Source organism: Cuculus canorus, chromosome 10, assembly GCF_017976375.1.
Source record: "Cuculus canorus isolate bCucCan1 chromosome 10, bCucCan1.pri, whole genome shotgun sequence".
Taxonomy (NCBI): domain Eukaryota; kingdom Metazoa; phylum Chordata; class Aves; order Cuculiformes; family Cuculidae; genus Cuculus; species Cuculus canorus.
The window spans coordinates 19825799-19851174 of NC_071410.1; the positions used below are offsets into that span (position 1 = coordinate 19825799).

The 25376-nt window shown below is 44.9% G+C and overlaps 1 protein-coding gene across 4 annotated transcripts in view; it reads left to right on the top strand.

Moving 5' to 3' along the window:
- LOC104060503 (synaptotagmin-like protein 2) overlaps nucleotides 1-25152 on the top strand; it is a 58321-nt gene extending 33169 nt beyond the window's left edge. For 3 of the 4 annotated variants that reach the window (XM_054075735.1, XM_054075733.1, XM_054075734.1), the window contains exons 2-17: nucleotides 1064-1632; nucleotides 3917-4068; nucleotides 8366-8459; nucleotides 9986-10079; nucleotides 10244-10337; nucleotides 11089-12198; nucleotides 13491-13589; nucleotides 14815-14906; nucleotides 15367-15468; nucleotides 16824-16993; nucleotides 17788-17890; nucleotides 18771-18932; nucleotides 19666-19744; nucleotides 20512-20611; nucleotides 21612-21817; nucleotides 23471-25152. In XM_054075735.1, the coding sequence (XP_053931710.1) occupies nucleotides 1532-1632; nucleotides 3917-4068; nucleotides 8366-8459; nucleotides 9986-10079; nucleotides 10244-10337; nucleotides 11089-12198; nucleotides 13491-13589; nucleotides 14815-14906; nucleotides 15367-15468; nucleotides 16824-16993; nucleotides 17788-17890; nucleotides 18771-18932; nucleotides 19666-19744; nucleotides 20512-20611; nucleotides 21612-21817; nucleotides 23471-23616 (2904 nt within the window). In that variant the 5' untranslated portion in view covers nucleotides 1064-1531 and the 3' untranslated portion in view covers nucleotides 23617-25152. Of the gene's footprint in view, nucleotides 1-1063; nucleotides 1633-3916; nucleotides 4069-8365; nucleotides 8460-9985; nucleotides 10080-10243; nucleotides 10338-11088; nucleotides 12199-13490; nucleotides 13590-14814; nucleotides 14907-15366; nucleotides 15469-16823; nucleotides 16994-17787; nucleotides 17891-18770; nucleotides 18933-19665; nucleotides 19745-20511; nucleotides 20612-21611; nucleotides 21818-23470 lie in introns of those variants that run through there. The other variant, XM_054075736.1, reaches the window with a different exon arrangement.
- The last annotated feature ends 224 nt before the right edge of the window (nucleotides 25153-25376 follow it).

A 25376-nucleotide genomic window follows, 5' to 3' on the forward strand; every position in this document is an offset into this window, starting at 1 on the left:
ACCATGGAGGCTGAAATGTAGAATTCTGTGAGGACGACTGCAAAGGGAGCACCTCTGTATCAGATAGGGCAAGCTGACATTTGTGAGGGATATCTGAGGTAGTCGAGAAGTTGCTTGTTGCCAGTTAACTAAACACTGAAATAGCTGACCTGATAGGACTGCAGCTGTTGTCTCCAAAGAGGTGGATTAGACAGAGACTAGGAGTGATACAGGCCTTGAGGATTGGGAATGCACTTGATAACCTTCAAATCGTGTTTGGCTTGAAAGCTGGGATTTATTCCTTTTTAAAGACCTGACTCCAAGCCTGTGGCTTTGGGAGGAAAAAGCTGAGTATGATGAAACCCACAGTGACCCGACAGTCCTGGAAACAGCTGAATAATCCCACCTGGTGAGCTAGAAACTTCCCACATGGACGTGAGCAGAACTTCTGCTCCCTTGGAGGTGTGCCTTATTGCCCTCAAGTTGGCCAGGAGAGAGGAAGAGAAGTAAAGTAGCAAAGCAATATATAATTTACTCTTTCTCCATGCCCTGCAGCCTCTGGCTGTTTTTAGTGTCTGTTGAAACACTAAGTGATCTGCACCCATACTGTTTGAATAGCAAATATCAGTGCAGCGTAAAGCAAAGTGCACACGTATTAGAAAATAAGCAGCCTCTGATGTTTTATAGCATCACATGCAGCAATAACACTTGCAGGTTGCTGTTCTGTCATTTTCTGATTGCTTTCCAAAGGCTATCTGCTTATCCTCAGCCTCGGGTAAGACAGGAAGAAGTGAGGAAAAGAAGAATGGGGATATAAAAGCGAGGAAATAATTTGGTAATTTAGATGCATATTTTGCTGGTAGCACGCAGAGTCAACTGTTTACCTGTTAGTAGGAAGGCAGCTAAAATAAAATATTGTCTCCATTAGGCTAATACAGTGTGAGGAGCTGTAGGACAAGGGGGAAAGTAGGATAGCTTGTTTTGGAACTTGTGCTGAAGAGCAAATACAAACCCCCAATGTACACATTCGGTTACCATATGTTGTGTTTATCATAAAAGGCATCTCGGTGTTATTTCTTCACAGGGATGCTTGAACTCCACGGAGGCAGACTTCCCCGCTGAAGAAAGTGCGTGCCAGAGGTGCTGGGGTTGTTGTTGGTGAGACAAGCTTTCATGGCTGTTAAGGCAGCTAAGGCGGGCAGCGAGCTCACTCCTTCCCATGCTCGCCTGTTTGATTGACGTTGGCTTCCTAGTCACTGCGACTGTGCCTGAAGAAAAGCAAAGGAGCATAATTTTGCAGAGAGAATTTTCCTGGCAGGGGAAGGCATGCCATGCAGAGAAATGCACCACTGAAGAGCCTGGAAGTACACGTCCAGGTGCTAACACAACTTCCACTCAAGCCATGCTGTTGTGAAGTCCTTTTCTTCCTGCTCAGCGCTCCAAGGTGGGCTGCACGGGGGCTGCCCATGGCACTGCGGCAGGCTGGGCAGGATTAGTTTCTGGTGTGTCATTGCTTCAGCTGTCTGAAGAACTGAAGAAGATTGCAGGGAATATGTTGGACTTGAGCTTCCTTACCGAGGAGGAGTATGAGAAGCTGATGAAGGTTCTGCAGAGAGATGCAGAGCTGAAGAAGAAGGATGGGGATCGCATCAGGTGAGAGATTGTGCAGCAACAGAAGGGCGTGAGCTTCACCGGGAGGGATTTTTTTTGTTTCTTTTGGAGAAGAGTGTGTGTGGTTTTGTGTGTGTGCGTGCGCACAACGAGGAGAGATGCAGGCTGCAGCCGTGCTGTCCCTTCTTGCTCAGATCCTGACAGATCTTTTCATTGTGCCTCCTGCTTTCTCAGCCATCCTGCTGTCACTGTCCTTTCTCTGCAGGATCCGGGCTGGACTCTCCTTTTAAGTTAATTAACAGCTCTCAGAGGCGCCAAGTGAGGGAAATGATCCCTTTCCTGCTCTGGGGAGGAAGATGCTGATTTCTCAGTGTCAGAGGTCTGAGCAGGAAAGTAGGAAAACAAGCTACCTTGTTTTCCTCACTTGGCAGCACAGAAATCCCATAGAGTGTTTTAAAATGAGGCTTTACATACCCATGTCTACTTTGTGTCCCTCTGGTACTCTTTGAGGTGGATGTCTGTGCAAGCAGAGAGGGCCAGCAAGAGGCTGCATGATCTGCCAAAGATTTGCGGGGAGCTATTTCAGAGCCAGGAATTGCTCTTGGTTGAGCTTACTTGCCACTGGCGCTTGTGGAGCTCAGATATGGGTGACTGGGATTACTTGTTGCTGCTGTCACTTTTTAAATGCCAGCTATTAGACCATCTGGGTTGACAGTAGGCACCAGGCTTGGGAAGCTGGCACCAAACTTTCCACGGCAAGCAATGCGTAGTTCAGTGAGTGTGGCACTGTGCCCGTTTACCCCTGTTAAGGATGTGAGTCTTCGACTTGCTGTTGAGCCAAAACAGAATGAGCCCCATGTAGGAGGATGCTGAAGTCTTAGAGGGGGAGTAGGTAGCTTTGCAGCAGGCTCCAGGGAGCGTATATGCCCTGGGCTCCGCTCAGGAGTGTGAGCAGGGGAAACTGAGAACCGATGGTGACATGCAAGCAGATTGGGCTTGAAGCGTGTGCGTCAGTGTGCTCTTGTATCTCCCCTGAATTGAAACGAGGTCTCAAAAAGGTTTTCTCTTTTTTCTCTTCTTTTTCTCTTTTTCTAAAATGTGGTGGATTTTCTGCTCTGCAGTGGAGGTTTGGGGAAAAGAGCGTTTGGTTTATTTCGGTTTTTTTCTCAGTTCTCTTTGGAAGCTGTTGCACAGAAGGCTTTCATTTGGGAGCAAATTGAGTTAGATCCTCACTGGGATGGTGCCAAGTGCCCCTTGCTGTCAGTAGGGCTGTGTGCAGTAAGACCTTTGGTGCAAGCGTGGACATGTTTTGCTCCAGCACAACTTCCCTGCTGGGGGAAATGAAGTCAGTGGCATTGCATGGATCTGGTGTCAACAAGGTTAAAATGTGTTCCTACATCTCCTCTGGCCCAGCACCTCGAGACCCTCGTGGTACAGATGCAGCCTTGATCTAGATGGGAGGTGTGCAGCTCCTTGGTTGTCAATCCTGCTGGGCCCCCAGCACTGCCTGCAGAGGCTTGAGCCCAGTTGTACTGTACCGACTCCCTCTGGCCTTTAGGCAGCCAAAGTTATCTGGAATAACAGATAACTTTGTTATCTGGGATTTTTCCCTTTCTTCCTACTGAGAATTGGGCTGAGTGGGAGCTTCCTCCAGTCTCTGGGGTCTCACAGGGACTCTCTGAATTGTGGTGAGCTGTGGGAGGGAATGCCTGCTGAACGGCAGCAAAAAAACGGAGGAGAGTTAAAAGTACAGAGCACTGAGGGGTTTAGGTGCCAAGAAACAGCTCTGGGTGTGCCCTAGCAAGTTACAGTAGGAGAAGCTGTACTCAGGAAGGAGAGCTAACTGTTTGAATGCCAGAATTGGCATGGCAGGCAGAGTAGGGAGAGGAGCAGTGCCTGGGGAGAATGCTGCAGGGACAGGTTGCTTCTGCAAATGATGAGATTTATTTCCATAGTTTGCATCAGATTTGATCCAAAAGACTTTGCTGCTCATAAAGAGATTAATAGACAAATAAAACGGGGAAGTGCAACACCTGTAAACAGCCCCACCCCTGCCCATACCTTCAGGGCTGCAAAGCAAATGGACAAATCTCCTTGCCATGTGACTCTGGCTTGGATTTGTAAAATTTGAAAGAGGTTTTCAGATAAAGAATAAATCAGCTTTTGGTTTAATGCTGGTTTGGCATTTGTGATTGCAGAGAATAATCTGTGGGTCCTTCGAAGTATCAGACAGGCGAACTGTAGGGACTGTCATTACAAAGATAGCTCGGGGAAAGTCAAAACCTTGGAGATCTTTTTGGTGTGTAATGTTCTCATTGACTTTCAGGCGGATGCAAGGCTCCATCAAGGATGAAAAGAAGAAGAAGTTTGTGACAGGTGAATGGTTTTTGGAAGTGAAAGCAAAAAGGTTTCAGGAAGACTTAGAGGGGCCAGATCTACTTCGAGCATCAATTAGAAGGAAAAAGGGCAAACTGGAAAGTAAGTATGCAAGCGTGCATCTTACAAAAACTAATTGATGGACCGGAAAAAAGCGGTCAAGTGTGGGGGTCTCCCCGTAGTGGGAGCCTGTGTGGGACCAGCCTTTGTGTTGTGATAAGGGGATTCTCAGCTAAGCTTTCAGTACTAGAAAAAAATACCTGATTATCAAAATCAGGGCCCAGAGAAAGAGGCAGAATACTAAGGCGAAAGCTGTTTACCAGCTATGTGCAGTAAATTTCTCCAATTCTAAGGACCTCATAACTGGGCTCTGTTCTTTTGCGAGAAAGGTTACACATAGATGAAGAGTTATCGTCCATCTGTCCAAAACTCAGACATTGTCTCCAGCAGTTCAGCTTTCTTTCCTGGGCCCAGGTGCCCATTCCTGCTGTGGGGTAGCAGCAGTGTAGATCACTCCATTGTTTGGAGGGACTCACTGGCCAGGAAATCTCTGTAAGATTATTTGCCTGGGCTTAATGTATCCTCTTAGCTACACATACTGAGACACATTTTCAAGAGTAAACACTGACACTAACTGAGAACTGAATTTTCTTTTTGCTTCTTTCTTATCCCTGAGAGCTCTCATAACTTAGCATAGATTCGTTGGACCCTCTGATGCAGAACTGTTCCATCATACATCATATGAAGTTGCTTTTATCCTTGGTATTAAGGATTCATGGTGTCATTAAACTTACTATTTTATCATCCCTCTAGAATGCTAAAACATATAAAACCTATTTCCAGTTTGGCAGAGTTGCTTGGCCAGTTTTTGCAGAGCACGCTCTCTGCTATCTGGGGATCTGCATTTGTACTTGCACCCTCTTTGCATGAAGGGGCAGGTGCTCCAGCAGCCTCTCTGCTGGGGCCCAGGTCAGAGAAATGCTCTGTCATCTGCAGCCGAGCTTATAGCCAGCAATGAACTGGATTCATCTGCCTTTTGCCCTGCCCTGTCCTGCCACCAGCACCTTTAACTTGCAGCCCATTTCAGGAAAGCAAAATCTGAAGTACTGTTGGCTTTAGATTTAACTTTTACTGCTAATGCACAGGTATGAGATGTGGCCTCAGGTATCAACTAAAATAATCTCCTTGCAGTAATATGCAAGTTATGTCTTTGCATGTTCATTACTGGTCTAATTCTGTTTTAAGAAAGAAGAAGCAAATGTTACTAACTTACTGTAGTAATTGTGTTTAGATTTAGCCTTCTATTTGTTTTTCAACTTTTTTTCTTCCCTTTGTTTTTCTTTTTCTGTTCTCATGGGTATAACGTGACTATATTCCTTCCTCTTCCTTTTCCTTCTGTGGTTTTACAGCAGTGGTTTAGGATCAAGATTCTGGAGCTAGTATTTTCACCATGCTGATGCCTGCAGTGCTGCCATCTCTGGATGGCCTCCCCTTCACATGTCAGGGCAAACACTTCTCTCACTGGCTCATGAGCAAGAGTATCACGCTGGTGAGGGCAGTGCTTGGCCCATCGAGGATCAAGGTTGAGGCCTCTTACAAAGAGTTTGGCAGCACAGCTCACATTCAGCCTGCAGTAGAGGAGAGAAGTGCTCTTGCTTGCTGTCTTAAAACCTTTTTTATTCTTCTGGGAAGATCAGAGTCATTCATCTTCTGTTGGCTTTCAAGGGATAATTTAGCCCAATCAGCGTAACATGTTCACGACTCCAAGACTGTTAATCTCGAGTTAAGTCTTTGATGACTGGTAGGGAGTGAAATGAGAAAATTCCTGCAAGGAAAAACCCACCGACATAATTACTGGCATTCCCTTTGCATGGTTAGTGGGCTGAGGAGGTGTGGAAATTCACGCCTGCACAGGAAAAATGCCGGGTGACCTTTTCTGGAGGGATTGCGTGGATCCCTAAGGGTCTGCACAGTTGGTGTTGATTATAGTAGATAACAGTAGTGACTGGAAGTAATAGAAATCTATGAAATACATAGATACCCTATATTTAAACTACAGCGTGCAGGGCAGCACAGGTGGATGAATTTGGTGATAACTTCTCCTTCATCTTGTGTACGATGGATGAGATCTAAAAATCATCTAGGAGAGAGACCATTTTATCCACGCACTGAGGCAAGTCAGCCCCGATGGTACAGTTAGCCGTGTTTTCCCCAAGTGTGGAGTGTCTATGTTTTAGTGTAACAGGAAATGAGTAAAGCAGCTAAAGTGTTAGAGCAGGAGTGCCACTGTACATATGTATATAAAAGATCTATGGACAAGTTAAACTGATCAGGCCACTATTAATTTTTGTTGGAATTTGCTTGTTATTCTGTCTCATCCTAAAGTTAGCAAAGGCATTTTGCTTGTCTTGATGGATTATAATGTACTAATAACCTATTTTTTTGAGGTTAATAAAGCCAAGTATAGCTGTGTCAGTGGCTGAGCCATTTTGAAGGGCAGTGATTTGGATGGGAGGAAGCAAACATCTTCTGCTGCCTCTACCAGCTGGGAGTGGGGGGCTCTGTCTGAGGGGGAAGTGTCGCTGAAAAGTGAGTATGATGCAATGCCTTTGAAAGTGAGGTGAGAAATGAATGCAGTCTTCGCTTGTAAAGGTCTTTTCAACCATGATAGGCAGAGGGAAAACGTAGGAGCTGTGTGTTTGGTTCCTCTACTTGCAGAGCAGCTACCTGCTGCCATTGCCCTCCTTCAGGTCCAGGGCAGAAGAAGAGAATGTGGCTCACTGTATAAATAAACGCTTAGCATGCCTTCCCATGTCTGCACATGACGTGGCCTGCACGTGCCACCAGCCGTGCCGGAGCTTGTCTCTCTTGAAACAATGTCCAGTGATGGGTTTTGCACATCAGCATTTCCATTTCCTAGACTTGTGTCTTCCAGCAAGAGTGAATCCTCGACTTCCCAGCGCTGTGGAAACCACGGGGTTACGCTGGAGACAAGGGGCAATAGCTGTGAACTGGAGAGGGGCAGACTTAGCCTAGACATAAGGAGGAATTACTTCACTGTGAGAGTGGTGAGGCCCTGGCCCAGGTTGCCCAGGGAAGCTGTGGCTGCCCCATCCCTGGAGGTCATCAAGGCCAGGTTGGATGGAGCTTGGAGCAAACTGATCCAGTAGGATGTCCTTGCCCATGGCAGGGGGTGGGGTGGGAACTGGGTGATCTTTAAGGTCCCTTCCAGCCCAAACTATTCTATGATTCCAAGTGCCATCTTGTGTGTGCCAGACACACGGTCCTAGTGCAGACAGCCCCAAGCAGTGCCTCCTGTGGTCCCCTACACGCAAGGCCAGGCGCTAGGTGGGAAGAAAGAGTTGGGACTGCAGCATTTTTCTCCATGGGGAAGCACAGGCAAGGGAGAATGAAGCTCCATCTTGGGATATCACTGTTATTTGCAGACTGACTGTGCTGATGCTGGATGGCACCACGTGGGCAGCACCAGCGTGATACTGAATTCACAGCCTGTCTGTAGGACAGATCTGCTCTTGGGCTTAGTGCAGTTCTCTAACCAGATAACAAGCGAAGCTATATTATTTAATGTCACTTCTGAATCCTTTGAGCCTCTGCTTCTATTGTATTGTGTAATGAAATATGTCATGGAGAGATTTGGCAGTTTTTGTAACAGGTGAATTTACTCTTTGAAATAGACCCAGCTGCACGTGAACAAATACGTGTGGATGTTGTTAATCAGACTAATGTTAGTTTTTCTTTCACGTTTGGGCATTTAATTCTTTTGATTTTGCAGTAGCAAGAAAGCATGTTTGCCAGCAAAATGTCTAATGCAACTTTATACCCTGGCAGGCTGCTCTAAAGGTTACCGTTTTACATTGTTTTTTCCTTAGGGTCCTTGAGAGCTCAGAAGACATAGCTGAGCCTCGTGCCAGTAAAAATAACAGGGCACTCCTCATTAACTCTGTTGGCCTCCTCCTTTTTTTGCCAAGATAAGATGACTTTGAGTCAAAACAGGAAATGGCTGAATTTAAGTCCTGGAACGGATTAACCTTATTGACAGCCACGACAGTGTCCTGTGAAGGTTTCCAGTGATGCGACAGCTTCTGGCGTGAGTCAGGCGTTAGGCAGCTCACTTCGGCCTCTCAGAGCCATGGGTTCAGTGTGGGGAGCGCGGTGACACAGCAGAGCCCCCATCAGCCATCTCCTGTTAGATCCGCAGGGTTTGTGCTGTGGGGCTCATTTAACAAGCCTTTTCTTTCCTCAAAAAAACCACACCAACCATTGCAAGATTAAACAAATGTCTTGGAATGGTTGGACTCGATGATCCAAGAGGTCTTTTCCAACCTAGTGATTCTGTGTTTCTATGATTCTTTTCTCAATTGTCTATGTTATATTACAGATGAGGCCGATGAGCACATCCAGGAGGGCCTGGAAAGCAAAGCTGTCCCGAGTTCTGCCTTCCCTGAGCTCACTCCTGGTGCAGGAGAGGAAAGGTAACTGCTGCTGCTCACACAATGCTCTGGCTGCTGCTCTTACTTCTAATGAAAATTGAATGCTACCCATTAAATTCTGCTCTTTAACTGAGTTTCCAAGACTGTATATGTAATAAGTTATATAGGAGATTTTAAAAATCCTTTTTCCAGGATTTGTCAGAATATCAATCGTCCCCAGGTAACTGAGTGCTAATGTGCTTATGCCAGAAAGGTCTTTTCCTGCATGATTTGATAAGGTGTCAATAAAATGGAAGCTGTCTCCAGTGTCAGGATATTCTGGTTATTTTTTCAAAGTAATTATGGTTTTATTTGTTTAATTTTTGCCATGGAGCAACACTAACAAAATGAACTGTTTGAGGAAACCGCTCATTTCCTGCTGGTACCAACCTCTGTGTCCAGTGCTCAGTAGTCTCTATCAAGGCTTGGCAGGATTGCACATTGTGCTGACTGAGCAGAAAGACCCACTGAAAGTGCTCCAAGGAGCAAATCAGTGACCTCACTCAATATTCGTGGACTGGAGAAGCTGTTAAAATAGTCGCATATTCTTTTATTGTTGCTCCCACCTAATTTGCACTTTTGATCAGCAGAGTGAGGAATTAGTCTTCACAGGTAGCAATTGCTTTAGTTAAATATTAAATACAGGCCTTGACAACACTTCCAGGCCTACTGCAGCTGATTATTTGGTGTTGCCTAATGACAGATCCAGAGTCAGTAAGCCCAGGATGCTCCTGCTCTACCAGCACTGCAGTGGTCCTAATCTGTTTTTTTTTAAGGGGAAATGGGATGGGCCAGTGATTAAATCTTGAAAAGCTTGCTTTGATTTTCTCATTCAACCCTAAGCACAAAGCATTGCCATCTAAAATCTTACCAGCTTGACTGCTGTTCTCCATCTAGAGAGCAGCCACCGCTAAAGACTCCCAAAGAATGTAGAAACAGTCAAGTAAACTGCCTGTGATATGTGTTTCTTATATTTATTTACCAGGCAGTTAGTAATTAATGTATATTCCAAGCGTGAAGATTTACATCTTGTACTGTAGTTTTACCCTAACAATTGTTGTCATAATTATTCCTGTAGTTTCTAAATCCTCCGTGAGTCTGGATATGCCTTTGGCCTGAACTGGATGGTATGGCCTGTTCCTTCTTGGGCCATAGCATGGAAACGCATCTCCTTCCTGCATGGCTCTTGGGCTTTTCTGACACTACTGCTTCCTGTCATTTTCCCTATGGTTTGGTCCCATAACCAGAACATCTTGATAAACCTAGAAGCTGATACCATTGTTTTATTGAGCGAGTTCTGTACTGACTGCAGTGGGAGACTCATCCTGGCGATTTAACATGTTCCCCAGTCCTTCCAGGCAGTCATGGAGAAAAATGAAGGCATCAGATTTGGGTAGTTTTATATTGGACTGAATGACTAGATAAAAGTGGCAAAGCAGCTGAGCAAAGCTGAAGTGAGATGGTGTTGAAGACTACCAGGCACTTCACTATGACTGATGATCTTGCTCAGGCATTTTTCTTTCCCACAGATCCAGCACGTCAGCTCTTGATACCACAGAGGAGCCTAAAATCTTGCCAAAAGCGAAGCTGAGATTTCCTGTCCCACTATCTGCATCATACAAGGTAGTATAGGCACAGCCTCTGCAATTTGTTTCCGTATTCTGTCGACCTTCACACAGTCTTCACCTACTGGCAGGGGCTCCACAGACTGTCTGTGCTCCAATAAAAGACATTTTTCCAGTCTTGCCAATTTATATACACTGATAGGCTTTTTTTTTTCCATTCAGAGATCCAGTATACATGATGTCTCTTCCTCGGAGGGTGACACTGGAACAAGGCCATTTGTGGCTGCAACAAACAGCTTGCATGTGTCTGGGAAAGGTAAGGATTTTGTTCAGTGAGCCATTGGCGGGTTTGTTATTCAGCATTGAGAGACGAGGTGCTTTGTTTTATGTGTGCAAATGAATAACAAAGAGTATTTCTCACCTGGGCATAAAAGAACGGGCTACCAACATTTGTATGAATTATGTCCAAGGCTGCAGGGACCAAGAAAAAAAAATCCAATAAATAAAACTTCTGGCTCTCAGTACATTTTAAACTGAGTGCTTGGCTTACAACTCTTAACTCGGAGATTCAAGTTACCTTCTCTTTCCTGCCTTGAATGTATTTTTGGTACATAGTAAGTAGCCAGTAGGAAAGTTGGCAAACTGAAAGCAAAGCTGCAAACCATTCCCCAACTCACAGCAACAATTTAGAGGACTTTTTATGTGTCTTCTTGTACAGAGAAGGGCTGGGGTTTTCAGGGCTTTCTTCAGGTGGAAGGAGGCTTGATAGAGTCTCAAAACGGGGAAGAATTATGAATGTATTGGTGGTTTCTGGAGACTCTCTCTGGCTTCACTCTGAGAAGCTGCAGCCCACAACTTCCAGAGAAATCCTATATCATGCGGTAGGACAGGCTGCCCAGGGAGGTGGTCGAGTCACCTTCCCTGGAAGTGTTTAAGGAACGGATGGATGAAGTGCTTAGGGGTATGGTTTAGAGGGAGTGTTAGGAATGGTTGGACTCGATGATCCCGTGGGTCCTATCCAACCTGGTGATTCTATGACAGGCTATGAGCATTTGTTGTTGTTGTAGGTCATGGAATATCTCCATTGCCCACTAAGCTTTCAGAAGATGCTCTGCCCCAGCCCAGCAGTGCAGCTGAAGAAGTTGTTGATGGGGCCACTAGTACCACAGTGGGGGCAAAAACTCCACCTGAAGAGACTTATGCTCCCAGCAAAATACCAGTTAAGAGGAAACCAAGCAGAACTTTCCCCAGATCTGAACAGTTTGAGAGTCACAAGGAGCCAGCAGAGAACAGTCTCACAAAGAGAGAGGTGCTAGCAAGCCCCAAACCTCGGACTGCAGAGGGAGAAAGCACCCAGGTTGTGAAGCAAGGCATGAACTATACGATCTCATCAATGAGTAACAAAGAGGAGGATGTTGGCCTCAATCGTGAACACTTTCAGAACTTGAAGAACTTCTGGGAGAAGGGAGCAGACTATGCGACAGTGAGAAACTTGCCAGAGAATCCAAGCTGGGTGGAGGCAGATGGTAGGCAGTTCAAGCTGTGCCGCTCACTCTCTGTGCAGTCCAGGGATGGCGAAGAGAAACCTGGTGTCTTCACCAAAGCAAGAACCCCTTACAAAAGGACAATAACCTTGTCTTCTAGTGAGGAAGAACCAAGCTATGTAGCCCCTGCAAGGAAGGGTTCGGTTTCCCTTGTTCCTAGATCCACATATGCCAAGAGCAAAGGTGGCCTGGTTACAAGAAATAACTTGCTCAGTGAAAGCAACAGGAAGCTGCTGGTGCCAGAGGAAGAGAAAGCGGCACAGCGTGTCTCCAAGAAATCCAGATTGCCTGTGCGAGCGCCTTCCGTCAAAATCGAGTCGCCTACCAAAGAAGTGTCTGGCAGCATGTATGAGCCAAGGACGCCTACAGACGAGTTTATTGTGGCAGAAGAGCGCAAGCACACAACAAATTCCCTGGCAAGCAGGGTGCAGATACTGATTGAGCCCGTGCTTACAGATGGTGAAAATGATGATGAGAAAGAGGAAAGATCTGATTTGGGCACTCACGACAGCATGGAAATAAATGGAGAGCTACCCGAGGAAAAAACATCTGAGTCTTCAGACAAGCCAACACCCAGTGAACCAACCGGAGAGAGGGAAGCTGTTCAGGGAATGGACTCAGCTATTTTCTCAGGTACTGAGGGCTGTAACTGCACCCTGTGAGATCCCAATAGTCATCCCTAAGCCTGTTGTCTTCCCTAGCCCTTCTGCCTTTTGCATGTTGCCTTCATTTGTCCGTTTATCCTATATTGCAATATGTCCAGAGTTAGCACGTGTGGAATGTGTTTAGCAAACGGCTCTGGAAATAAACCTCGTGTCACGTGGTGCAAGTGTAGAGGGGGCAGTGCCGTGTTACCTTGCTTTCCGCCCCGCTAGCAGCCCTTGTTCCTTCCCTGTAAGCACCTTAGCTTGCGACAGCCCTGCTTTTCTTTAGCGCTACCACCAGCAAGGTCGCAGGGACTGACTGTATGTCACTCACTGGGAAGACTATACTGTCTTCAAATGAGGGGCTGGAGGAATTCTTTCTGGTAGCAGAGGTTAAGTCTGACACAAATAGAAAAAACAAAATGTGAAGCAAAGTTTTTAATAAATACATTGTTAGGCTGCCTTGATGTAGTTGCTGGCTGTCAGTGCTTAAGTGGTGTTTTGAGCCTTTTGAGAATGCACATGTGAAACTGGGGATTAAACTGCAGCCAAAGTGGTTGAATAAGGAGTTTGATCTTTCTGGATTCTGATAGTGATGGTGTCAATAGTATCACCACTTCATCGACCTCTTCTTCTGGGTTTGACAGGCTGTTGTAGCCAATGTTACTCTGTGCAAAATTAACCATGTATTAATTGAAATTCATTTTACACGTGGGCTCTGATTGCCCGCAGGTCTGCTCTCTGCCAAGCACAGACCTAGGAAGAGAGAGCATCTTATCTCCTTTTTCCAAGTTTCCTGTCCTCGTGTACCTGGATAAGACCTGTTTGAAAGGATTTTTCCATAGATCCATCTGATTTTGTTTTAACTGTGTCATTGCTTGGCTTGTTTCCTACCTCATGTAATATTTCTATAGAAATCCTGAGTTGCACTTCAGGTAAATGTAAATATTGCCTTTCAGTATCAAGTCATTCTTACAGATCTGAGGGGTTTTGCCTTATTATCGCATTCGTTTCAAGATGATATTATCAAATGGGTGTGTTGCACTGGCAGCTCATTGTGAGTGCTGGTCTGTTTTAGGGGCTGGGTTAATCCAGTGTTTACGTTTCCCATCCTAGCGTGAAGAGTTATTCTCTGAAAGCAGCCCTGTGTAATATAATTGCAATGTGCTCGAAGCAGAGGGAACAAGCCAGGAGAAACACATACCCATGCTTGTTGACACGGTGCCCATTTGTGTTTGTTTATTTATTTACAATGTTGATTTGGCTTTTCCTGTATTCCAGAGGAAGGTGGGGATCATTCTCCTGCTGCTCGGGCATTGGCCCGAGCAAATAGCACGAATCTTGCAAAGAGCATGGTGAACATTTACACAACCACAGAGAGTGAGTAATGTCTTTCTTTCTCGTTTTTTTAGTTTACATTCCCTGAAGGTGATACATTACACCCAAGTTCTGCTGCTGCTTCTGTGAATGCACCACCAGGAAGGGAAAATTACATGTTGTTTTATCATCAAATTAGAGAACTTGTAGTGCCTAAAATTAAATTCAGAGCCAGGAAATTGCAGCTAGATTGATAGTGTGTTACTCGGTGTCTTCAGCAAAACCCACATGGGCTTCAAAGGGATGGCAAGCAGCCCGTACCCATCTCTCCTCTTACCCCACCGAGTACTGCAGGAGCTGCATGTCAGCCTGTGCCATGGATTAATCAGAGGTGCCAGGCTTTGTGTCCAGCATGTGAGAGTGCTGCAGACTCCTGTTACACGCTGGCTGGGCTTGTGCATCCTGCCTCACCCAAAACAGACCCTGTTTGCTGGGCTGATCTCCCCAGCTACCAGCTGGGACATGTTTTATGGTGACAGTTCCTCCCTGAGAAACCAAGAGAAACTAAGGAGAAGGCAACCAAGAAAACAGCAGCAAAGCTGGAGAATCTTATGGCTGAGAAAGCTGTCTGTGCCACCAGGAAGCACAAGAAGGCTGCAGCCGAGGAAGGGGGGCTGAAGAAGGGCAGCAGCAGCCTCTGTAGCCAAGAAAGACAGTAACAGTCCCCAAACGGTGAAAAGTGGCAAGCCCAAGAGGACAGCTAAGGGCTTGCCCAAAAGCAAAGTGGTAAGGCGAGGTCTGCCAGGACTGAGGTGAGAAGGCTGGGAAGGCAATGCCAGAGGAAAGGTAATGGCACTTAGAGCATATCCAGCTTTTTTCTACCAGGAAATGTGCTACAAGGTGAAAATGTGAGCATGTTTGGTTTCTTTGACAAGGCAGCAGATCTGTATGGTTTTAGTCTAACTTAAATCTACACAGAGAAGGTGGTACAAGCAAGATACACATCCTTAGGCTAATAAGTGAATTAAATTAGCCACCAGAGGGAGTTTGCACACTCCTACACATCGAAGGAAAATGTTGAAAATATCTTTAAGACATTGCTTAGCATTTTTTTTTCTTGAGAAGGGTCAGCTTCAATGGCAGATGACGGGGTGGGGCAAGTAGGTGGTACTCTGGTGCCTCCCATGAGCTTTTCCTCCTTCATTGTGCCCTTAAACAAAAATGTGACTTTCTTATATGTTTTGAATTGACAAGGTATTTCAACGCCTTTTTTTACTTGTACCTACAGCATACAATAAGCCTCATTTGATACCCCATCAGCTTCTTGAACCTGAAAGAGTCAAGGAGCTGAGCAGATCCTCTCCTCTCCTGTTGTCTGAGGTAGGCTAGATAACAGAAATGGCTGGAGTAATATTCACAGCATGCCCTAAATGGCAATTGTTTTCATGAAACTGTATATCCTTTATACGGGCCGTACTTGCTTTAGAGCATGCCTTGGTTATGTCATAAATAAATGAGAAAAGCCTTAAGAAGAAAGTCCACAGTAACCTAGACCAGCCCTTCTACCCTGGAGGAGTTTTAGTGTTTCCCTCTGTCTCAAACCTCAGTGTTCTATGCTCTTCTTAAGTGCCCAGGAGGTTGCATACAGCTCTGTTTGGAGGCAGTTAATGATGACGTTCGCTGCCGGTCAGAGGGAATGCCTCTGGGGAGACTCCCTGTGCTCTTCTCCGCAATTCCGATCGCTGCTTAATGGGACTCTGCTGAGCTATTGGTTTTTCTCTGTAGTGTTCCATAGTGCTTGTACAGCAGAGCTTAAAGATGCTTGTTATTTTCTGAGCAGACTGAGTCAGACACGGCTTCGGAAATCAGCTTCCAGTTTAACAAGCACAAAAAGACGCCTAGCATTGGCAGCCACTCGTCTGACATGGCTTCTGTCTCCTCGGTAGGTATTTAATGCGTACATCTCGATAGATAGGGTTTCTCGGTTGGATGCAGTGACACTGCATTTAGACTGGTACTGGTGATGTGGCCTCCGGAGTATCCAGTTAGTTTCTGCATGGTACATTATTAAAAGAATGGTGATGGTTAATTACTTACTTGTGTTAAAGGAGGATCTCCAGGTACCATCTCAAATTAAAGACCCACTGGGTCACTGTTACACAAATTCACAGTAAGCGATAGCTCCGCTCGGGAGTGCGGATTCTCTGAAGCCTGGCAGAGTGCAGGAGAGAGGGAGGTCCTTTTTTTTTAGATGGCACACGGCTATTAAGTGATATGTTTGTGGTCTAGCTCTAAAAAAGCTGGGACGGCAGATGGGTGCCCTCTGCAAGCTCATCCTTCACCTTATCAGCAAAGTCCAGGGAACTCGACAGCAAAAGCATGATTTAGAGCTTCAGCTTCTGAGGAAAGCTGAAAAGAGCTGAGTGTGTTTAGTTGAGCATTTTTAAAAGATTCCTTAGAGGCAGTGTTTTGTGGGGGACTGCTTAAAAGTGCTTGCTTTTGCTGTATTCCTGTTAGAGGTGTCTGTGCGAGATGGTATCTATGTTAGAGGTCTATATGTGAGATTTAAAGAATATATGTGAAATAAAAGTGGTAGGGAAAGGTCATGAACATAGATAAATATGTTTAAAAAGCCCTTGAACTTTGGGGCACATGAGTCATTCTCCTAGTCTGGAGAGTCTGGGAGCCATAAATAAGCCTTTTGTGTCCAAGTCACACAGGTGTTCTTGAAAATCTTGCTCAGGTTCCTCCTCTGGTCTGGGTAGCCTGATGGGGTGGTAAAGGCAGCTCCAAGGACTGAGAGGAGATGTTTAGCAGGTTCTTGTAGGCTGTAATAGAATGACATTCAGAACCAAATGAAGTCAGGGAAGACAGAGAAGAATTGGGATAATTACTAGAGAAATATTTTTAATAAACATTCATGACTGTACTAGGGAAGGAGAAGAGATTTGTGTGCCTGTCCCCCCGTAATATTTGACTCTATTTTCTGAAGTTTTGGAATTCAGGTGTGAAAAATCCTCTGTGTTTATTGAGCATTTAGGAGAATAGTGCTTCTAAGTCCTGGTCTAGGGTAGCACATCCTTGTGAGACCCTCATTGCAGGTTTCCCAACCCTGGCCTGTTTGAGCGCAGCTGCAGGCTTGTACCATTTCTGTGTCAAGGACAAAAGACTACACAACCAGAGAAATTGCAGATTATTTCTCTGGGAATGCGTTTTTCAGACTATTGCCTTTGTCCAGAAGCCAAGTCAGGAGAGTGCCTATTTCATTGATGGTGACCTTGCTCTTCCACCTGGCAGGTGAGTGGCAGTGTGCTCAGTGTCTACAGCGGCGATTTTGGGAGTGTGGATGCCCAAGGTACTGTTGAGTTTGCTCTAGACTATGATGAGAAGAACCGGGAGTTCCAGGTTCATGTGTCACAGTGCAAGGACTTGGCTGTTGTGGATGAGAAGAAAGGCAGATCTGACCCGTGAGTGACTCTTTGGTGCCTTATGACTTCTCTATTGCTGAACTATGTGTTCTGGAGGATTTTTTCCGTATGTTTTCTCTTTTTTGATATCGGGGTTTCTTCCTTTCTTCAGGCTTCTAGTGCATGCTTACTGTTGGGACTTTCCTAGCTGATGGTTTTGGAGCCGTTGGCATCAGTAAATAAGTTGCCACAGACTTAAATTTGAACAGACTGAGAAAGCTTTGATCACTACAAAGACAGTTCCTGTTATTACTGGAATATGTTCTCTTTGCATCCATGTGAGACTTGTTCTCCCCACAGTGATACATTGTGGTAGTAACTCTGGTGATGCAGACCCATATCTTTGTGAAAAGAAAGTCCGTAAAGAAGTGCTGTTTGGGGCACAATATACAGAGGTTAGTGATCTCTGGTTTGAAAGATGATGAAAAGGAGCTCAGGTTTGAATCCTAAGACTTAAAGACATTCCATCTCTTTCCTCCTCTCCAATTTCACTCTGATTTTGAGTGCACAAGGATGCTATAGTTATGGGCATTTCAGAAAATGGCCTTCCTGGCTTCCCTTATTGCTTAGACAACTGCCTGCTCTGAATGTTGGGGCATCCACTCATCTCCAGTGAGGTTTATAACTTCACATGCAAACCAAGTTAATATCTGAGCGTGTCTCTTAATTAATTTTGCCTTCAAAGACTCAACACTAGGTCTTTTGTTCCCATGTCACTGTTTACCTGTGTTGCCCGTTAATTAGAGCTTGGCAATATGGAACAATATCCAGCTGGAGTTTGTTGTCTTTTCCAGGTATGTTAAAACTTACCTGCTCCCAGACAAAGCTAGAATGGGTAAGAGGAAAACCTCAGTGAAGAAGAGGACAGTGAATCCCATTTACAACGAGGTGCTACGGGTAAGAACAAATACATATTCTGAAAACGGGTGTTGTAGCAGGCACCCATCTACCGGAAAGAGCGTGCCTTCTCGGCCAGGCTTTTTCACCTGCCTCCTGCCAACACTGCACTGCTCATCCCTTGGTTTTGTGAAGGTGGAGATGTTAAAGGTTTCTCTGCACCCATTTGTGTGGCACCCAAGGTTTCTCTGTCAAAACTGCAGTGATCTTTGGATGAGGTAGGGACCTGCAGCATGTGCTGTCTTCAGCCAGAGTGAGGGGTGTTCTTCTTCCCTCCCCGGTGCGCAGTCACAAGGTGTGGGACCAGAAAGAAAGGTCTTCATTTTGTGATCTTATTCATCCAAGCCTGGAGGATTATTTGACATTGCTTGGGCATAGAATCACTAAGTTGGAAAGGACCCACTGGGTCATCGAGTCCAACCATTCCTAACAATCCCTAACCCATGCCCCTCAGCATCTCATCCACCCGTTCCTTAAACACCTCCAGGGAAGGTGACTCCACCCTCTCCCTGGGCAGCTGTTCCAGTGCCCAATGACCCTTTCCGTGAAAAATTTTTTCCTGATGTCCAGCCTGAACCTCCCCTGGGGGAGCTTTAGGCCATTAAGGCATGAGTTTGTAATTCTTGAAAGAATATTGGGTTTGCCCTATGATGAATGGAGGGCTAGGTTGCCCTGTGCTCAGTGGAAAAGCTTTGTCAGTGTAGTAGCGTTGCTGAAGGCTAAAAAAAAGAGATGTTCAGAGTGGGGCCATTCCATTAGTGCATGTGTGGAGTGGGTTTGAGTGTCTCAGAGCTTATTCAAGCTTTTGAGAAGTTTATTTCTGACTATGAAGAAAACGAAAGAAAAAAATGAACAACCTGACTTCTCTTTCTTCCTCTAGTATAAAATAGAGAAAATGGTACTGCTGATCCAAAAATTAAATCTCTCTGTTTGGCACAATGACCCACTGGGACGTAACAGTTTCCTGGGAGAGATCGAAATAGACTTGGCCAGCTGGGACTGGAGCAACAGGAAACTCAACTGGTACCCGCTGAAGCCCCGAGTAAGTGTGTCTCAACTGCAGTCTCACTTCCTAGCACAGCCCTGCTGCCTTCAGGGGTAGCAGCAATCCTTGACTCCTTTGGGGTCTCAGGTGGTCTGGTGAAGCAGAACAGCCTGAATTGTACCTAAGGAAGAACAGTAAAACACCCACAATCCCTGGACACATTAATGCCATATTCAGCTGTGAACACGGGACTTCTCGGGTCTTATTTGGTGACTGCTCTGTGGAGACACTTTCATAAATGTGATTGACATTAATCAACAGAAAGTCTTACGCGACTTTGCTTCTCTCTCTACTCACGTAAGGACCATCCCTTAAAAATAGACAGCAGTGTACTAGGTGATGCAGTTGGATCTGTCTTGAGAGGTAAATGCTCAGGTGCCACGTTTAGTAAAGCCTGTACAGGGTCCTGCATGCTGCTGGGTTCAGAGGTCTGTTTTAAGGTCTCTTTTAAGACAATAAAGGACTTTTGTCTTTCAGAACTAAGATGCTTAACTATGTCCAGCTGGACGTGTCTGTGCTCTTGTGCTCAATCCTCTGGCTTTTGAGTTTGAGAGGGGACTGAGTTTGAGAACAAAGCCACGGAGAAAGGAGCTGCCTTGAGAACAGGCTGTCCCAACCATGCAAAATCAGAATTTGTCAGTTTGTGCCCTGCTGTTGAACTCGAGAGCTCTTTGCCTTGCTATGTTTACACAATCCATCATTTAGTCAATTGTAACTCTTTGTGTTTCAGAGCCTTTCTGCTGTTAACGGGGTGGATCATCGAGGAGTGATGAATTTGTCTATTAAGTACGTCCCTCCAGGAAGCCTAGGTAAAATGTGTTTCATGCATTAAGTATTGCCCATCTGCAGGCATACAATTTGCAATGCCTCATCTGTTTAAGGGCTGGTTAAAGAGTAACCTCATTAAAGCAAGATCTTAGAGATCACCACAGAGGCACAACCAGCAGCGCTTGGTAGCACTGCCTGCAGCCTGAATCTGGTTTTGACATGTAGATGGTGAGGCCCTGGCACACGTTGCCCAGAGAAGTTGTGGCTGTCCCATCCCTGGAGGTTTTCAAGGTCAGGTTAGATGAGGCTTTGAGCAACCTGATCCAGTGGAAGGTGTCTCTGCCTGGGGCCGGGGTGGGGGATGTGTGTGAAACTGGATGAGCTTTGAGATCCCTTCCAAACCAAGCCATTTGATGATTCTGTGATATATTGGGACAGTGTTGGGAAGAGAGGAAGGGTTTGACAACCTCATGCTCATCAGCTGTTATGAGTAGTGTGGGCAGTGTAGGGCGCTGTGGTGTGGTAGCAGCAACACACTGCAGGGCAGTCACAAAGTTGGGTTTACCCAGCATTTCCTTCTCCTTTGCTGTTCCAATGCAGCAGCAGCAGAGTATCTGAAGCCCTCTGCAGCTGCAGGTGTGATGGGGCTGGTAGCCATGCTGTGGCAGCCAGGCAGGGCGGTGCAGAGCTCATGAAGAAGTGACTATGCAGAGAAGTCATGTTGCTGTGCCCTTGGGCCCCTGGAGAGGAAGCCTGTAATTTTGCTAAGTATTATGCTGGCACAAAGGTTTTCTCTTCTAAATGGCAGGTCCTAAGAATCCTCCCTCTGGCGAAGTTCACATTTGGGTCAAAGATGTCAAGGACCTGCTGCAGTTGCGTCCCTCTGGAGTTGATTCCTTTGTGAAATGGTAAGTGCGTGAGCATGGTCCTAGCTTTGATCTTGGCTGTGTGCCTCCACAAAGCAGTGTGTTTTCTTCTATCAGGTTTACTTCTCTTTTCTACCTGTGCTTCCATACTGTAAAGCCTTCACATTGCTCTGGGCTCTGTAGAAGGGAATTGCCCTTGTTATTCACTTGTGGCCACATTAGGAGATTCTTTGGTGTGATGAAGCTGTTGGTCAGTCACTGTCTGTGACTCACTCATTGATTTACCTCAATAACATCTGAGTGAAAGTAATATCTGGGCCCAGCGTGTTCACGTGGTGTTGTGAATTTTGCCTTGGTATGGGCTTGCATGCAAACTTTGGGAATTTGTTAGGGATCCACCAGAACTGACAGTTCTGATCCAGTTGGATCCTGCTTTGATCTTTCCCAGAATTTAGGACATGCCTGTTCTCTGCAGCCTGCAACATTAGTTCTCCTATTATTTGGGAAAAGATATTGCAAATATTCCAGAAAATTAAAATTCTTTTAAGGGGATTTTGAGAGTTTTTCAGCACTTTGAAGTGCCCACCATGTTTTCTGTATATTTTAAATCCTTACGGAGTTCACCTGCAGAAAGTTTTGCTACTTAACAAGTCTAACAGACCATTTTGAAATGTCCTCTAGATATCTAAGAGATGAAAGTTTATGAAAATAGAAATATGTGGAAGTAATGTCCATTTTTTTATGTATGATGTCAGTTTGAAAAATAAAAATGCCAAAGGCTGAACATTTTAAGCAAGTACCCACCTTTCAGAAAGTGTTTGCTTTTAAAATGGATTTTCTTGGCAAAAGAAGTTTCATTTGGGAATTATGAACACTTCCCATTGTGTCTGCACACAAGTGTGTGTCTGCACACACTTATGCTGAGATCCAATTCCTCCTTTCTTCAGAACTGAGGTTTGTTAAGGCTGAGAAACTTTGCAGGAACAATGCAAATCTCAGGTGATATTCTGTACTACATACTGTATTTTTTCTCCTCTCAAAGCTATGTGCTCCCAGACACCAGTAAGAAGAGTTACCAAAAGACCCGAGTCATAAAAAGAGACACAAACCCTGTTTTCAATCACACTATTGTATATGATGGCTTTCATACAGAGGATCTAAAGGATGCTTGTGTTGAACTGACTGTGTGGGATCATGAAAAACTTACCAACCATTTCCTTGGAGGAATCAGGCTGGGCCTCGGGACAGGTAAGTGATTTTCCTTACATTAAATGAATGCTGTTTCCTTATTGCTGAGATACAAGATGTAGTGAGAAGTTGCAGAGCATTTTCTTGTTGGGGAACAAATCAGGGGTAGGGAGTCTCAGGAACTGGCGAGAGTCTTGGTACTTGTGCTGTGTCTGGGATGCAGGAGGCCTTGGTACCATGACAGCAACCCTCTTCTCACATTTTCTGCCAACATCAGCTCTGAGGTCTGGCAAAACTCCAGAATCTCCTTGGGTCCATCAGAGAGTTTTCCTGCTGTTGCAGCCTGTTTTCCTGTGTTACGAATCAACATTATATTGCTGCCCCTCCCAGGGAAGGGTGCTCAGAGATGAACTTGAATGCCATGTGGGACAGCACCACCTGGTGACTTTGTCCACATCAGCTCCTCCCTCAAAATGCTTTAATATCAAGAATAACTAATGTTTGAAAAACGGGGCACGCTACACTGGTTGAGCTAGTGGGCAGTCAGTACTGAGAGTGCTAGAATTAAATCACAAAGTGGAAGAGTGTACACTGAAGTCTTACTATTGCTTTTTTGTTCTGTCTGACCTCAGCAGAGGTGCCATTTGCTCCACTGGGGTCTCCCAGTGTATCTGGGAATTGATGGTATGAGATTCCACTTCGGAGGACTTGGAGCCGTGCTTAACTGGAAGGGTTTTACCTCAGTGGGGTTCCTCATCCTTGAAGTTAGGAAAACTCCGGTATTTGTAAGCCGAAGTTGTAAAGACCAAATGGGACCATCTCCCATTGTCCAGCTGTAAAACATGAAGATTTGTTCCTCTCTAAACATCCTGTCCTAGCTTTCCATGCCTAGGCTTTAACAGATAGCATGTTCATCTTTGTATTTTTTTAAGTGGGATATCTAAGATTTTCTAAACTTTTATTGTCATGCACGAGGGCTCTTTGAGAGATGCAAGTCAAACAAAAGATTTTGGGTTGTTACACTAAAGGGTTACTCTTCCTTGAGCATATCTTAGTAGCTGGAAGATCTGCCTTATAGGTGCACCTTCAATAATTGGATTTGCCTGTGTTCTCTGTTTTCAGTCTCTAACATGTCACTGGAGTGGCTGTGAGCTATCCGGAGGAAGGGGCAACAACAATAAGCTCATAAGCAAGATACAAAGTTTATCTACTCTAAGAAAAGCTGTGATCCAAATTTAGACCTTTATCTCATCAACAAGTAGTTGGCATGTGAAACTTGATTGAATAATCAACTTAGAATTAACGTACACACTTCTCTGCTATTGTATGTTTGATTCCTATATATACGAAGTGTAGAGCAAGAGAATTTTGACAAATACCACACCTCATCTACAAGAAAATCTTTTAAGGGGCCTTTTAGGCTTTCTTTGCCGTTCCAAAAGATGCAGAAAGGGCTTGAGCCCGATATTATTTTCCTTGGCAGGTTAGGTTTGGGGTTCTTCCATTTTGTGGCTTATACATGGACTTCATTCTGAACTCCAGAGTAAAGTGGAGGTCAGTAGCGGAAGAACAGGAGGTGCTTAGGGTGCAACTCGCTGAGGGGAAGTCAGTAGTTTTAAATACTACCTGTAACAGTTACATCGCATTGAGTGTTTTTGCATGGAGTAGAAACTTTGTATAGCTCCCAACATTGTAGTTTTATTTTCTTTGCAGGTTTGAGCTATGGCATCTCTGTGGACTGGATGGACTCCACACAAGAGGAGGTGGCCTTCTGGCAGGAGATGATGTCGGCTGCCAATGAGTGGATTGAGGGATTGCTGCCACTGCGCTCGCTGGCAGGGAGGAAAAAACTGAAATAACCTCCGATTCACGCCATAGAAAAGCTGGATGTGTTTGTTAGAATCGGGAAGCTTCCTGCACCAAGGTGATAGAGACCACCCACGGGGCTGGCATGCGTCAGGTTAATAAGGCAATTGACAGACAGCACTTTAGAGATGTTAAATGTTAAGTACTAATGCCCTGACAGAGGACATGGAAGATGCCAAACTGATGCTATACTTGATTTTGACCAAGAAGAAACTTCATTTGCCGTTTTATTTAATCGTATTCTGTCTCTTTTAATTCCATTAATCTCTGGGAACACTGTTAGAAGCAAGAGAAGATACAGATATTTTTATTTTTTTACTGGTTTTGTGCCTTTTTTTTCTGTACAGAGATGTAGTTGTACTAAAGCAGCAGCATGGTATTACTCATATTCCCCTACAAGTGGTACACTTTGTACTCAATGTAGAATTGCAGCAGCACAGTCTGAGAATGGGAGCTTTGCATTTGTCGCTGGTGAGAATACGTCTCTAACGTGAGGAAAGTTGAGATCCAAGGTGAATCTACAGAGAGAGAGAACTGTTTGAAGCAGAAAATGAAGCAACGTGGGGAGGATAACAATGAGGAATGTAATATAATAATTTCTTTTTGCTTTAATAGAAGAATAGAAGAGAAGTGGTGGTCCTGCAGTTAGTGGGATTGTGCAACCAAGGGCTGTTTTCCTAGCTTTTCCACAGGCTTCCTCAGTAACCTCAGGCACATTTCTGTATGAAAGGACAGTTTCAGTGCAATATGAACTGAAGTTGCTCACTCAAGTGTAAAATATAGTTATGTTGCTAATGGGCCTAATTGCACCTTTGAAATGCCTTGTGTACAGAACATTTCAATATGAAATAATGATGTAGAAAATCATCTCCTGTCAGCCCGGCACAACAAGTTGGGAAAGCAAGGTCAGAATCACCCTGGAATGCAGGAGATGTTGGGAGATGGAGGGAAAGGTAAGTAGGAAAAGAAAGAATGCCAAGAGTAGCTGCAGAGCTACAGTTGCTTAGGGTGGTCTTCTGTCTCTGCATACCCTGTGACCCCCTGGTCTTCTTTCCCCTGATGCCTACCAGTGAGTTATCCATGGCTGGAATATCTTTTATGCCAGTAGCTCACAAGAACTTCGCGTCTGGCACTGACCGTGGCAGAGTGGCATTGTGAATGCATTTTGAAATACAGCTTTGTACTTTCTATTTTGGATGTACATACTGTGATTAAATAGCATGTTTTTCTTTAGTCATCAACTGGTCTCCTTGTACCTATTTTTAGCATGGTCTGAGTAACGAAAGAGCAAGCAAAAGAGGTGTTAAATTTTGTCATGTCAAAATGAACCATTTTTGCCCAAGGGCAAGTGAAATGTCATGGAGAAGTAATTTTTTTGTAGCTATCCTACCCAAGATTTTGGCTCTGTGACTATTTTGATATTCTTCTTTAATGTATTGATTTTATTTAACTCAAGCTCAGTGTAAATTTTCAGCTTGGCAAAGATGGCTGTAAATAAATGAATGGAAAAATGTACACTTAAAGTAAGACTTTTCATGAAGTTAAGACATTTGAGAGGTAATCAGTAGCTTTCGTGGGGAAAAAATAAAGAAAGAAGATGGTTTTGCAAATGCAAAAAGATAATACTTGTACTGAAAGCGTTAAGAGGGAGACCATAGAGCAATAGAATTAATTAATGACTGTCTAGTGAAGGACCTGATGTATACAGTGTGTCAGCCCAAAGGTATGGGCTCTAGCCTGGCATGTTTTGTTC